This window comes from Lissotriton helveticus, chromosome 12, assembly GCF_964261635.1.
Source record: "Lissotriton helveticus chromosome 12, aLisHel1.1, whole genome shotgun sequence".
Lineage (NCBI taxonomy): Eukaryota > Metazoa > Chordata > Amphibia > Caudata > Salamandridae > Lissotriton > Lissotriton helveticus.
The window spans coordinates 247,479,447-247,495,298 of record NC_136073.1 but is presented as its reverse complement, the minus strand read 5'-3'; the positions used below and the strand labels follow the sequence as shown (position 1 = coordinate 247,495,298).

Sequence of the window (15,852 nt, the reverse complement as noted above, 5' to 3'; positions counted from 1 at the left end):
GATACTTATCGTTCAGTCTTTTTATTCGGGCACTCCTCCGCTTAGAGTTCTCTTCAGTTTGTTCTGTTTTACTGGAGCCTTGTTTTCTTTGCTCAAGCTTCTCTTCTACTGTTTTCAGTCTTAGTCTCAGTCTTTTGATGTACCTTGGTTCTCTATTCTTTTTCTTGAATCTTTTAACTGGCACTGTTGTTTGACTTTCTTCTAATGCTCTTTTATTTTCTGTTGTGGCACTTCTGCTTCTTCTTCTTCCCTTTCTATGTGACTAGTCCCAGGTCTTTTTTCAGTTTCTTCTGCCTGGTTGCTAAGCTGGCCTTGTTCAGGTATGTACTGGATTTGACTTTTGGACATTTCAATTTCTGTGTCCTGAACACATTCGTCTATTTCTATCTGATCCTGTTCAAGCACTTCGAACCTTTGATTTTCTTCCGCTTGAACTTTCGCCCTAATTCTTATCTGTCCCTTTTCAGTTTCAGGAGTTCTTGGAGGTGTGTTGATAACCTGTTCTGTCCCTATATGACCTTCCTCCTCATCAGATTTGACATGTATTTCGATAATCTGATTATCTCCTTCTATTCCTGTCTCCTCCTCACTATTCCACTCTCTGTCTGAGTATGTTTGGCTTCTGGTTCTTATTGGATCGAATGTCAGGTCGATTACTGGGATCCATTCATCTTGACTGGTGCTCGGTTGTTCGTCATCAGCTACTTCAGGACCAACATCTGGAGACCCCTCAGCTGGACAACCTTCAGCGTCAGTTTCTTCGTCTTCGTTACCTTTTTTGTATGGCTTGCATGGATCCACTTTGGCACACCGGCACACTTCACAGCTGTTGTGGTTACCAGAATCACTTGTCTTGGTTTTCCCCACTTCGGTGCAAGGCAACTTGAACGGGTGTGTTTCTTTAGTACCACCCAATCACCTGGATTCAGATTATGGACTGGAGTTGCTGGCCTGGCGACGGCGTCTTCCCCAATCTGGTGAGAGAGAGAACGCACTTGGTCACCCAGTTGCTTGCAGTAATCTAGTACCAAATCATCAGAAATGCTTATAAGTTTGTGTCCTGGTACCCATGCTTGTCGCATTACTCTTCCCATCAGGATCTCATGGGGACTTAGGCCTGTTTTTCGGTCTGGAATACTTCTGATTCCCATTAGGACAAGAGGTAAAGCCTCTATCCAGTTCATGCCAGTAGATTCACACATCTTTCCTAGTCTCGACTTGATAGTGCCATTCAGTTGTTCCACCACTCCAGAAGCCTCTGGGAGATATGCACAGTGCAGTTTTTGAGTAATTTTGAATGCTTCACAAATCTGACCTATTATTTCATTCTGAAAATGCCCACCTCTGTCTGATTCAATTGTGACTGGAAAACTGTACCTAGGTATTAGTTCTCACAATAACAATTTGGCCACAGTGATGGCATCATTTTTCTTTGCCGGGTAAGCCTCTACCCATTTTGAAAACAGGCAAACAGTGACAAGGACGTATCTCATTCCTCTACAAGGGGGTAACTGAATGAAGTGAATTTGTAATCTTATAAAAGGACCTTTTGCTTTCCCAATTTTACCCAGTGAAACTACTGTTTTCTTCCCAGCATTGTATTGCTGACATGTCAAGCACCTCTGGCAGAGTGCCTCTGCTACTTTCCTGAATTTCGATTTGAACCATGTCTGTTTAAAAACACGAACCATGGCATCCCTACTAATGTGTGCATCTCCATGTATTAACCGGGCCATAGGAGCAAGCAAGCTGTCATGCAACACATGCATACCATCAGAGCAAACAATGACACCATCCTCGTTCCTCTGTTGACAACCAAACTTTCTCCATCTTCTCTTTTCCTTTGGTCCTGCTGCATTCTGTAAATCTCTCACTTCCTCCCATGTTTGTACATTCTCAAACACCATAAGTTGGCAGCTGTTTCCGCTTCCCCCCAATTTGATATTGACTGACATTTTATGTCTTGCACAATGTTGGGCCAATTGGTCAGCATATCGATTACCCGCTGTCACATTGTCATCGCCAGATTTGTGAGCAGCACACGTGACCACTGCCAATTCTTTTGGTAACTGGATTGCTTCCAGTAATTCCTGTACCACTTTTCCATTTCTGATGGGAGTACCTGAAGAAGTCAGGAACTCTCTTTGCAGCCATAATTGGCCGAAGTCATGCACAACCCCGTAACCATATTGGCTGTCAGTATATATGGTTACTCTTTTATTTTTCCCAACTTTACAGGCTCTTGCCAAGCCAATCAATTCGGCTACTTGTGCAGACTTTACACCAAATAGATAGGATGCTTCTACGGCACGTGATATTGTAACTACAGCATAAGCAGCACTTAGGCCTCCATCCTCATGTCTCAGACATGAGCCATCTACAAACAGCTCGTAATCTTCGACAGGCAGGGGCATTTCCTTGATATCTGGGCGTGGTTTGGTACTAAACTCAGTCAGGTCAATGCAGTCATGCTCGACCTCTCCCTTTGCTTCTGCAATCAGTGAATTTGGTAATAGGGTAGCTGGATTCAATATGTTACACCGAGTAATGGTTACATTTGCTGCACCCACCAGGATCCTTTCATATTTAGTCAGCCGACTAGGTGTGAGATACTGGGTTTTAGTTCTGGTTAGTAAGATTACAACTACATGTGGAGCATACACAGTTACCGGATGTCCCATAATGATGGATTCACTCTGTTACTCATGCAAGTTGCAGCCACTGCTTTCAGACATCCGGGCAATCCAGCAGCCACTGGATCCAAGGTAGCAGAGAAGTATGCTACTGGACGTCTAGTCAAACCATGCTCTTGAGTTAGGACTGACAGTGCACAATTGTCTCGTGTATCACAAAACAGTGCGAATTCTTTCGAATAATCAGGCATTCCTAATGCGGGGGCTGTACATAGACATTCTCGTAATTTAGTAAATGCTGTCATGCTTTCCTCATCCCATTCCACTGGGTCCTTTGCTCCTTTCTTTGTCATTTTTATCAAAGGTTTTGATAGGACTGCAAATCCCACAATCCATTGTATGCAGTATCCTACAACTCCAAGGAACATTCTGATCTCTTTCTGAGTAATTGGGTAATTGCATGTTTCGAATTATTCTAATTCTTTCTGAAGTAACTTTCCTGATACCCTTCTCTATCTGGTGCCCCAGATATTTTACTGAAGAAGTACAGAACTGTAGTTTGTCAGGTGATATTTTGTGTCCTCCTTCTCCTAAGTGGTTCAGCAAGGCAATGGTGTCAACAACACAGTCTTTCTGACTTTTAGACGCCACCAAGAGGTTGTCTATATATTGCACCACAACTGATTCTCCAGGTAAAACCAAGGATTCAAGGCACTTTTTCAAAATCTGATTGAAAATTGAGGGGCTTTCTGTATACCCCTGAGGGACGCGATTCCTGACGAACACGTGACTGTTGAATTCAAATGAGAATAGAAATTTGCTGTCTGGATGCAATGGGATTGAAAAGAATGCGTGACATAAGTCAATTACGGTGAACCACTCAGCATTCCATGGGATTTGATACAAGATCACTGCTGGGTTCGGAATAATGGGACAGCAAGGAACAACGATTTTATTTACTTTTCTTAGGTCCTGCTCTACCCTGTACTTCCCACTAGGTTTCTTGATTCTGATTATGGGCGAGTTACAAGGACTACTCAACACTTCTTGTATGATGTTTGCTTCTAGCAATCTTTTTATTTCAATGGCAACTCCCGTTTTCACTTCTGCACTCATTTTGTATGGTTTAGTATTTGGGTAAACTTCATCTTCCTTTATGGCTATTTTAATTGGGTCAACATTCGCCATTAATCCTACATCTTTTCTAGTAAAATCCCATACTTCTGGTTTCACTGTCTGTTGGAGTTCTTCAGGTAAGTCTTGTATTGTCAGTCTTTTAATTTCTGAGTCAGGTCTTATTAGCATTAATTTGTATATTCCATCTTCGTCTGGGGTTTGTATTTCGACGCCCTTTGGTGTGCAAAAGATGGTACAGTTCATTTTGCACAACAAATCACGTCCCAATAGGTTTACAGGACTGGAATCACAGACAACAAATCTAAGCATTTCTTTGAAATTCCCTATTGTAATCTCCAAGGGATAGGTAACTGGGGTACTAATCAATTGATTAGATACGCCCATTACTTGGATCGCTTCTCCCGAGAGGGGTAGGTTTGGAACGTCTGCTGTTCTTACAGTAGAACGGGTAGCCCCAGTGTCCAACAGAAAGGTGACATCATTTCCTTCAACCTTTCCTTCAATGTATGGCCCTGACTGGTCTACCGGCAAGGAGGCGCCAAGTACGCACTCCTCGTCCTCCCCCCTCAGGAACCATCAGTAAGGTTCATCACAGAGGAAGGTATCATACATCAGAAATTGCGAAGTTGCTGCATTTCTATCCTCCTTTCCTCCCCACACCTCGATGTCTTCACCCTGCTGTGCTTTGCCCTTAAAATTCGGTCTAGGTGCACGGGGCAACTGATTCTGTTTTACCTGTTGCTGGGTCTTTCTTGGTTTTTCATTCGGCGTCTGTGGATTTAAATCATTAATTTGGATGTTACCATTCTGTGCGTATGGACACTCGTCTCTCCAGTGCCCTATCTGTCCGCACCCGTGACAGGGGAACTTCTTTTTGCCCTCCTCTCGGCTCATTTTTACTTTGGGCTTCCCTCCACCCCCAGAACCTTGATTTTGGGTATTATTGTTCATTTTACTCAACTGCTTTTCCTGCTGTTCGGCTAATTTTACTTGTGCCCACATGACCTTTTCCTTTAAAGCCTTTCGTTTGTCAGCCATCTCATCCTCGCAATATTTGGCATATCTTAACACCTCGTCAATTTTCTTAGACTGCCAACAGATTTTATTGTCTTTGATCCATTGGCAAATTTCAGGTCTTAAACCTGATACAAACCTGTAAATAAAATGGGTCATGTCCTTCATCTCAATGTTATCTATGCCGCTGTATGTTTTAAACACCTGTAACAGTCGTTCATAATAGGAATGCACAGTTTCATCTCTATCCTGGGTAGTTCTATCTATCCGGGTCCAATCAGTTTCTTTTGCAGGCACTTTTCCCTTTAGATGCAACATTACCTGATTGTATTTTTTCATTACATCATCAGAAGGAGCCCCTGTGATAGGGTCCCTCGGGAATTCCTTACTAGGCCAATCAATAGCAATTTTACATTCTGTCCACAAATCTACAGTAACTACAATATCGAAAAACCCATCCAGATCCTTCCACAGGCATTTTTGTACCTTCACAAACCTCTCAACCTGCCGGTACCAATCTACAGGTTTCTCTCGTAATTTAGGGAAATCGTTTGTAAAGGACACAATATCCTGTCGGGACCATGGAACATGCACACACTTTCCACCTGGCACTTCTCGCATAGGATATAATAGCTCTGGCTTGTCAGCTTCTTTTAAAACATACTCAGAAGTCATCTGTTTTGATCTAATCTCCTCCTTTTTCCTTGCCCATCTGGCTTTCCATTTTTCTAGTTCTCCCCATTTTTGCAACAGGTTCAACAATTCTCTGATCTGTACCTTTTTCCCGGACACATTCATATTTTCTAAATCTTTGTCTGAAAACTCTGCTCTGTAGGGTTTTTGCAACGCTTTTGATTTCCCAATATCTATACCCTTACTAGCTGCGGTGTCCATTAATTTCTCATGGAACACCCTGGTATTACGGGTGATACTCTTGCAGATAAACAGCAACTCTTCCTCAGAAAAGGTATTTAGTCTGTCTAACCCCACATTTCCAGCCATCAGTTCTTCCAATTCTATTCTCAATTTGTAAATATCTAATGGTTTTGACTGGGGATTTTGTTTCTCTAATTCTCGACTCCATCTCTCAATTTCATCAGGAGTCACTACGGTAGCACTTCTAGTACAAGAAGCTGACTCTGTCTGTACTTCTCCTGAACTGAAAGGAGTGTTCTTCTTTCTTGAACCCCTTTCTGGTTCTCTTATCGGTAAATCCATTAAGGAAATCACAGACTCACATTCACTTTCTTGGTCATCTACAATTAAAGGCTCTTTTCTAGGCTGCACTACAGCTGGGGTAATAATTGGAGTCTTTGAACACCCCTGTTTATCCCCGTACAATGTAACCACTGGTCCAATAGTTACTGGAATTGTCAAGGCTTCAGGACTTGTATCTAGTTGGGAAATTTTCTGAATTAATTCTGTTCTCTGTTTAGCTATAGCCTCTCGCTCTCTTTTCTGCAGTACTCTTTCCAGGGTTGTTTCATGTACTATTTGCGGAGTCAAGGTTGGGGCATAATTCGGGGCAGTTGGATGCGTCATACTGGGTCCCTCACCATAATTAGGTTTCATGAACGGGTTTCCTGTACTTAAAGGTCTCGGCATCTCCTGATAAGGAGGTATTTGACAACCGTCTCTTACATTTACTGGTCTAGATCCCTCCTGATAAGGGGGTCTTTGGCAAGCATCCCCTACACTTGAGGATCTGGGTCCTTCATTATAAGGACGTGGATTCTTCATTAACAAGTCCTCCAAATAATCGTCATCTGAATCCCCACTGGTCACCCAATGTTTGGTCTTTTCTGTCTTTTTTCCTCCCACTGGTTCTTCTAGTGCCATCATAGGGTACAGTCCTCCTACTATCATATTCTGCCTCCATTGTTTCATTCTTTTCTCTCGGGTTTCTTGTTTCACTTTAGGATACCATTTGGTTAAACCTTTATCCATTCGGGGTTTGTCTCTCTTAAAAGCCTCTATCTCCCATTCCTCTAAGGCTTCGTACTGTGTCAATCTGGTACTGGGATGCAAGTCATTCATTCGGGTTCTCAAATTGAATAGAATCCTGCTATTAAATGTACCATCTAACGGAAAGGCCAAAATTCCGTCATTCTTCGTGTATTCCACCCAATTTTCCAACCATACACACGAGCGGTACCCTTTATCAAACATCATAAAAGTTGCGGGAGTATTAGGTGGCAGAATGACAACTCCTTCTCGAGTTTTAATAGGTTTGTCTTTTTTTAAATAATTCTTTACTTTGTTTACAAGAGTCATTTTCCTCTTGCTTCCGTACATAATGTTGCAGTTACGACCTTTCCACTGATCCTTTCCAAACCCTAGATATCTTGGATCAGGTCTAGTCTCCGGAGTATATGAATGCCACATATACTTTCAGCAAGCGACTTTGTTTACAAAATCACTTCTAATCCAAATGCGTCTTTTATTCCTCAACAAGCAATCAACACGGTGGTTGCAAAATTTTCTGACCAATGGGTGCGCGGCCTTTTTCGCGAGACAGGTTCTCATGCTTCTGCGCTCACCCCTCCTTTTCAATACCAGCTCCGCTACACACCCGCTGTCTCTACCAATACCAGCGCGGCACAGCGTGACGTCAGAGCAGCTCCGCAACTGACTCCCTCCTTCACAAGGTAACGGAAACTTGATTTCTTTCTTAAAGTGCAAGTGCTTTATTTAATTTACGACGTAAAACATTCGCCACTGTACTCGAGTGTCTAGAAAGGAAAGATTTGTTTTACTGCAAGTAAACCTCTTTTGTCTACTTTTCATACACTACGGATAGATCTCTTCTGCCTACCCTTCACTCAAGCATTAGAGAACCTGCTACTTCTTTGACTCATCCACTCTGTCCGGGATATATACTAAGTCTAAAGTTTCACTAGCGAACCCTTTTGCTATCACCCAAGCTCCGACGAACCTACTACTCCTTTCTCGTGTGACCCTTACTAGGTTATATCACAATTGAAGTTTCATTAGCCAACTCGTTGCTATCATTTATTCAATTTTTCATACAGAAACCCTAATTAGCGCTTCCAGTTCTGCCTAACTATGCACTAATTTTCCTCGAGCCACTGACCTCCGTGCAAAGTGGATTCTCCTCACCACTCGCTATTTTGCCCCGGGGATTCCAGACAACATATAACAATTACTAACGAGTTTTGTTAGAACATATATCAATATAGCAGCAAGAAAAACAATTTAAAACATTTCATAGCAATTTCAAAGCAAGTTCAAAACAGTACGATTGATCAATCTTTTAGCAGCAAATACATTTTTTAGCAGCATATAACCTACCTACCTATCTTAACTAGTCCTACCTAACTTTAACTAGTCCCTAACCATAGCTCTGCTACCAGAAAAATACTGATAGAGCGCGCAGATCACCCGACCAACAATTTTACCATATACATATCGGGCCCATAAACTTCAGTTTACCAATATTTATTAATCAGGTGACCTTACACTCTACTACCAGTATCCCTTGTTCCTTCCTATTTATTCCTACCGTACCCGACTTACCAATCCACTGTTACGGGTACCTATGACCACAATGGATCAGGGAGCTAGCTGTAAAAGAAAGGCAGATACAAAATACCAACTATTGTAATTTTCTTTGCACTCCTATAATGACCACAGACTCAAGAAAGTTTAAAAACCTTTATCTTAGGTTCATCAAGTTCTGAAAGCATTAGGTTTACAGCAATTAAACTATCAATAACCAAAATTACAAAGAGCACATATCCATTAGGAAATAAATCAAGCCAACCATTTATGAGTCTAAAGGAAGGTAGGAACAGGGAACATGCTAATCAGTAATTTCAGAGTTTAGATTTAATGGAATAACTAAAGACGGGGAAGATTATGGAACATACTAGCATGTCACAGTTGAAATAATACCCCCGAGATGTGGGTATAGAAAAGAACTTTAGTTTATATTTCGAGAACTCTGGGATACCATATAACTATGGGAAGGCAAAAGTGGAACACGCTAGAATTCCAGTACCATCACTTTAGTCAACAAAAGGGAGGAAGGTAACGATAAAACACACCTATATTTCATGAACGGTATAGAGGATTAAACTTAAAGGAAGGGAAAATAGGAACATGCTAGAAAAATAATGATAATGTATGACCTTTTCATTTAATGGTTTGCGGAAAGCATGGAAATTCAAATATGCATGAGTATGACTTTATTAAAGCAAAAGAAAGGAAAAATAGAAAATGCAGAGTAGACTTTCCAGCACTATATTTACCTAGTATGGTGTGAAGACCAACCCTGGCCACGGGTCAGTTAAGGACGGGAGAAACCCCACGGACGGACAGTCGCCAGTAGGCCAGTAAGTGCAGAATGGACACCCCAGGACAGGACAGGAAAACCAGGTTAGGATCAGGACAGGACCATCAAGGTAAGACCAGCACCCGCAGTTCGGAAGCAGCGCCTGCGCTCCACCCTCTCTGCAGCTATCAGTCAGAACCCCGATTGGGTTATCGAATTCCCCAGCAAAGTGCTCGGCCAGCACTTAAGGTCTCTCAACAAAACCCCTTGAGTCTCTAGAAATTTCGGACAGAGTGCTCCACAGCCCTCTGTATCAGTCACCTATTGAGTGCGTTGGGTCAGTGACAGGTCAGCTATTCGGACAAGTCGGACGATTTCTCTAGCTAAACCTAGGCTAGTTATACTGTTTTCGGGTCAGTGTACCCCCCCCCAAATGTTGCAAGTGTAAGAATCCCCAATTTCGATTGGTCCACAAGTAGGATAGGTCAACACACCAACCACATTTCATTTCTACAAGACTTAATTTGCATGATCTGGGACCGCCTATTGAATTTGGGGTTCCCATGACCTAAATCTCTACATTACAATAGCGCATCTATGAATTATGATACATTGAGAACAGTTCAGCTTCTTCTGCTAGGCGAAGGTGCATCTTCCCAGGCACATCTTGGCTGGGACTTCAGGTTGGCACGGTTTCAATGCCACCGGCAGAAGACTGTCATGCGCAGAAAGGCTGTTCAATATGGAATCACGAGTGTTCCTCGGGCCCCAAAGAATGCGATACATGAAAAGTAAGCGAAAACAATTTAGAAATACAGGAAAAAATGAACACACTGTATACCATGAATAGCTACTCTATACCCCTTACTTTATAATAACTATAGCATTAGGGTAAATGCGGAACAAACAACTTTGCGAAAGCAGCTTTGCAAGCACAGAGCATATGAGAAAACAAAGCGGCCATTTTACCTGTATTGCGTATGAGCAAACATTTCCCACCAGAACTGCGAGTACGTCAAGTCACGTGAGTGTGACCAACGCATGCGCCAAAGAAAACCCCGCCAAGCAGCGGCCATTTTAATGACAAGCGTTTGTTAAGGTTAATAAACACATATGCAAGCGTCTCTGGGACACCCAAAATGTCAGAATAACGGGGAAATTAGTAAGACAAACATGTTGAATTAATCCATTATAGTTATTCGAGGTTCATGAGTACAAGCAAGTCGCGTAACGTGCGAATCCTTGCTCCATCAGTGTATTGTAAGCTAGTGTGGTAAGTGTTTTGGTCTTATGCACAAGTGAGGCGAGAGGTGCTCTTATCTTGGGTCACAGCTCTTAAGTGTGTGGTCCGTTTACTTCTACTCTGGGTGCTTATAAAGGAACCTGAGTATATACACCATGCAGGACCAATCCAGAACCAGCCAACCAGTGGGGCAGTGCTAAGCAACTAGGGAACAGTTTGGACCAAAACACAGGTGCAGCTATATCGCACCTTTCCAGCCAGAGGAGCATTGGGATGATGTGTGCCTTTACATTAAAGAGGCGGTGAACACACAATTGAATTGCATCACTCTATTTTAATTTTGCTTATTTGTATGCTTCATAGAACACTTGCATGGTGTCTTTGCTGTTCCTCAGTTGTATGTTGCCTGTTGAGGCATGCTCACTGTATGAGTCCAAGCTTCTCTTTTTTTCTTTGCCTCAGGGGTCCTTGATGCCATCACTGAAGGAAAACAGGCTGCGAGAGAGAGGCTTCAGACGGCGGAGCACTGGTAAGAACACACTCCCCTCCTTGATCTTAATAGGAAATAACACTCTCCAGCAGAATTGATCTCAGATCATCACACGCAGCCCTTCATGAATGGAGTTACACCAGAATCAAAGCACAATAATCTCCAACAATCCTTGCTCCAGTGCATGAATGAAATACTAAAATCATATGTAAACTTGTGACATTGCGTAATACAGACAGATCATGGTTTCAATTAAAGAAATAATAAGAATGTGCTTAACTTCTATATGAGCCAACTTGCCCCAGCTGTGGTAACAGCATCAATTTCTATTGCATGGTCTGGCTATGCCCCAGGATTCAAAAGTCCTGAACTGCGGTCACGGTGGTGGGAGGGGTGACTGAGGTGCTGGGGTGGGAAGTCCCCCTCTCCCCTTTAATGCTTCGGCTGGATGTCCTTGACGGCTCTGGGTCACGAGGGCTGATCGGTCCTTCTTAGGGATGGTCATTTTGGTCACCAAATGCAACATTGTCACTCGCTGGAAGTTCACTCCTCTTTCGCATTGGCACCTGGGGGTGGACTGGTGTGCACAACAGGAAAACCCAGTTTAAGAGGCCAGGGGCTATCCCCATAACCATGATCGAATTTGGGGGAAATGGCCCGGCCATTTGGCCTATGGTCCCAACTAAACACTGGAGTGCTGATGTTGTTGCTTTATATTATTGTGCTGTATCACCGGGATGCCAATGCCTCGAGTGAACGTTGTATACCTTTCTCCAGCAAGCTACTTGTGTGTCGTATTATTAATATTTCTCTCTGTGCAAGAATCAATCAAATCTGTTTAGCAAAAAAAGAATTGTTAAGCATAGCGCTCATAGAGCACCTTCAAAGAGAATGAATGGATTGTCGATCCAGTCATTCGCTGCAGTTACATAGCACTGTTGCGCCTGATAAAGGAGTTTCAGGCTGGTCCGGTAGGGGTCTCTGGGAGCCTGTCAGAGTGGTGTTGAAAAGCAGAGAGCACAGCTTCTGGAGGAAAGAGAAGGGAAGGCACCGACAGTGGTGCGGTGCTCGCAGGATGCCATGTATTGTTAGGTCTCGCACCTGCGATGATCGCGAAGCGATGTCTCTGCGAGGCCTATTGTCGTCGGTTCTACTTACAAGGAGATAAGGGAGACAAGAGATGGGCACGCGCAGCCTCAGGAATCAGATCAGGTCGCGCGCGCGTTCACCATCTCCTGTCTCCCTTTTAGCTCCATGTAAGCAGACACACACGAGCGCACACACAGAGACACACACGTGCACACATACACGCACACATAGGGACACCCCCCCGCAGCCGCGCGCGCACACACACACACACACGAGCGCACACACACAAGCGTACAGAGACACCCATCCCCCCTCCCCCGTCCCCTCCCTCTCCTCCCCCCTCCTCCCTCCCCCTCCCCCCTCCTCCCTCCCCTCCCCCCCCTCCTCCCTCCCCCTCCCCCCTCCCCTCCCCCTCCCCCTCACCCTCACCCATCCCCTCCGTTCTTTGGAATCAAATATACAATGATCCGTTTATAATTCCCTTCACATACTTGCAAAGATAAAACCATAACGCCTCCACATCTGAGAAGCTTAAAAACCCATTAACTGACACCTTAAGATATAAGGCTTGACAATTGCAACAAATGCGACTTTTATAGGGTAAATCATTAGCACACTGAGTTTGAGGCTGGTGGTTGTTTTGTAAAACTTGCGGCCTTATTTCCACCCGTGAAGAATTGTATGCAGCGATTCCGGACAGACTGAATTTTTTAAACTGTCCGGAGTCTCGATGTTAGTTTCCTTGAATTCCCAGTTAATTCTCTTGAATGGGGAATAACTATGTGAATCAGCAATCACTGGATGCAGTGTATACCGGCTTCCCTATTCTGGAGGTTTTAATTCAGACAGTTGCCACGTCCTTTTAGCTGGTGATAAATGTCTGCAGGGGTCTGATGCGGGTCAGGAGCTGGAGGAAGGGAGTTATGGAGGGGGGAGAATAGAAGGGAAAGATTTCGCCATGTTTCACATGCCCTCCCGTGCTTTGACCGAGGCTCGGGAGGGGGGTCACTGAAGCATTTTCCCTCTGGGATATTATACTGGCTGGTAAAACCGAGTCCAGTGTCCCTGCACCCAGTAAATCCAGGGGCAGAAACACCAAATTAGTTCTAATTGTGCCGATTGGAATTCCACACATTCCAAGGTGCACAACTTGTAATCAGGGCCATAGTGTGGCAAGATTAGTAGTTTATTCAACGGTGGAATTTAAGGATTACATAGGAGCAAAGACAGGTCCAGAGCTAAGAGGAGTGTATTGTGCAATAGAAATCAGGAAATAAGCAGATGAAATCTGCCTGAGGTTTCCATCTGCCTTCTGTGTCTATTTATCTAGATCACTATATGTTAGTCTTCTCCCAGGGATCCTTGTAGCCATAGTTGTTCCCCAGTAATCATAACACCCACACTCAGTCAGCAACAGATTGCTGGTTTCCTTGAATCTCCAGGTAGCTTAATCGAGTGTGTAGTTCAATGGAAGGATGTGAAACTTGAGGCAAGGGACAGTAGGTATATCACAATTATCTCAACTGTGTTACATAGGAGCCTGCAATGCCAGTATAACTAACCAGCTCTAATTTCTATTCAACTGTAAATGATGAATGACACAGCTGTATGACTAGTAACTTATTACAGTTGAGTTGCGGCAACATAATTTCTCTAAACTAGAGTCCGCATCCAAGCCTAAATGCAGGTCACAGGGCACCATTACAGCTACAGTTTTAGTAAGGAAAGGGGGAACTGGATTTTCAATCTTCTTGTCTTTCTTTTTTTAGTGTACAGTGATCAGTAGAAAACAGATATTTATGGGACTTTTTTGTACATTAAAGATCATTACAGGATAAAAAGAATATTTCTGAATTTATCTATACTTTGCGAGCCCCATAATTTATTTAAGTCTCAACTAACATAAAACTAATTTGAATATCTTCTTTTCAACAAATTACTGCTTTTTGGTGTGTTTAGTTTCACTGTACAGATTCTACTTCCATTTTTAGGGCTCGCCTGCTGATGCGCATGCGCATAGCTGGCGAAGCTCTATAGTGGCTTATCCAGAGTTTAACCACTGGCGATTCCATGCCATGCATGTGTGCTTTTTAGGTCATTGCGCAAGCCCTAAAAAGCGCGTGCACAATGCCACCAGCCGCCTGCCTGCCTCGCATTACCACATCAAAGGCAGCCCAGCCTCCCTCCCACAAGCTTCTCAGCGTGTACTCTGCATTTCTCCTCCCAGAACATTCCTCATCCCCTAATTATTCACGGCTGACATTAAATCATGGTAGCTCGCCTGTCTTCCGCAACTTAGTGATTTTCTCCTGGCTGATATTTACCTCTGTGTTGCTTTCGGCTCGCCTGCTGATGCGCATGCGCATAGCTGGCGAAGCTCTATAGTGGCTTATCCAGAGTTTAACCACTGGCGATTCCATGCCGTGCATGTGCGCTTTTTAGGTCATTGCGCAAGCGCAAGCCCTAAAAAGCGCGTGCACAATGCCACCAGCCGCCTGCCTGCCTGCCTGCCTGGCATTACCACATCAAAGGCAGCCCAGCCTCCCTCCCACAAGCTTCTCAGCGTGCGCTCTGCATTTCTCCTCCCAGCGCATTCCTCATCCCCTAATTATTCACGGCTAACATTAAATCATGGTAGCTCGCCTGTCTTCCGCAACTTAGTGATTTTCTCCTGGCTGATATTTACCTCTGTGTTGCTTTCATTTGTATGTTGCCATTGCATACTGCCATGTAACATCCCACACGGTTTTCAAACAATGATGCAACACACGAAGAAGGAATGGTAAAGTTATTCTGGTCAGGAGGCTTATTTGTACTTAAAACCAACACTTTGGTATGACGAAATTTAAATACACAGCTCTTCAAATAGAAGGGTCAAATAATCACGTTGTTTTCGCAATTTAACAAAAATTGGTGCACACACGCGAAAAATACTATTGCATTTTCATAGTATGTGAAAAATATTGCATACATTTCTCTCGTGGATTTCTTAATATATGTATTGTTTCCAAATGTTCTACAGTTTTGCTCAAATATTCCTTTTTCATAGTTTATGCCCCTGTTAGACTTTAAATTAAAAGAAAGTTTCTACACTTAAAGATGGTCGGCATGTTTGTGTAGCGATTTCAGATGCCTACCGCACAGCAAGGCTGGAGCTTTGGGTCATAGAGGTGTACGCATAACCACATGATCTGTGCATTAAGATTGCCCGATTGTATAGCAGGGCTGCTTTGTGAAATGGTAAGGGGGACAGCCTCTCCTTACCTCCACGGGCCTGCCCAGTATAAGGTGCTGCAAAGACAGCACAATGGTGACTGCAGAGGTGACCATGGCAGACACTGCCAGGATCATGTCCCCTTCGGAGTCTCCCTTCTCTTCCACCCACTGCACAATCCTGCTCTCCCTGACTCGCGTGGATGTTGGGGTGGCATTACACAACAGTTGGAAGCGGCGGGTAGAACTTGCACCCTGCTTGTCCCCCTTAAACTGTGCATCCTACCTTCCTTTTCTGTTGAAAAATCATCCTGCACTTTACAATTGCAGAGGAAAGTTGTTTCAACGTGCAACACAAGTGCGGCATTGTCAGCGGAAGGAGAAAACTTTCTAACTCTGGGTGGAAGTTGTAAAGTTTGCTTCCTCCCCACAAAACAGATGCAGCACCGGCAACAGCAGATTAAAAATGTGTGTTGGAAATGCATACCCTTCGCAGCTACCCACACACTGCCTCTTTTGTTTATTAATCACGTTGCTTAACTTCTCACCAGTTAAAATGATTGGCATTGCCTGTTCTTGTTTGTCTGTGTCTCCGGGGCAGGGTTTGTTGGATTGGCTCAGTGTCTCACACAGATGTGACTCTTTACCCTGCAAGCCTACACAGTCATGGCTCAACACACACACCTCTTTAAATATTTTTTGCATCCCAATCACCCGCAGACAAACTGGCCCGCTTGGG

General features: G+C 43.7%; 1 protein-coding gene across 1 annotated transcript in view; it reads left to right on the top strand.

Annotated features, from left to right (window-relative positions):
• The window catches only part of FANCA (FA complementation group A), a 674,778-nt gene that overhangs the window by 141,243 nt on the left and 517,683 nt on the right, over positions 1-15,852 (top strand). The window contains exon 10 of the mRNA XM_078671408.1: positions 10,784-10,850. Within this exon, the coding sequence (XP_078527534.1) occupies positions 10,784-10,850 (67 nt within the window). The remainder of the gene's footprint in view (positions 1-10,783; positions 10,851-15,852) is intronic.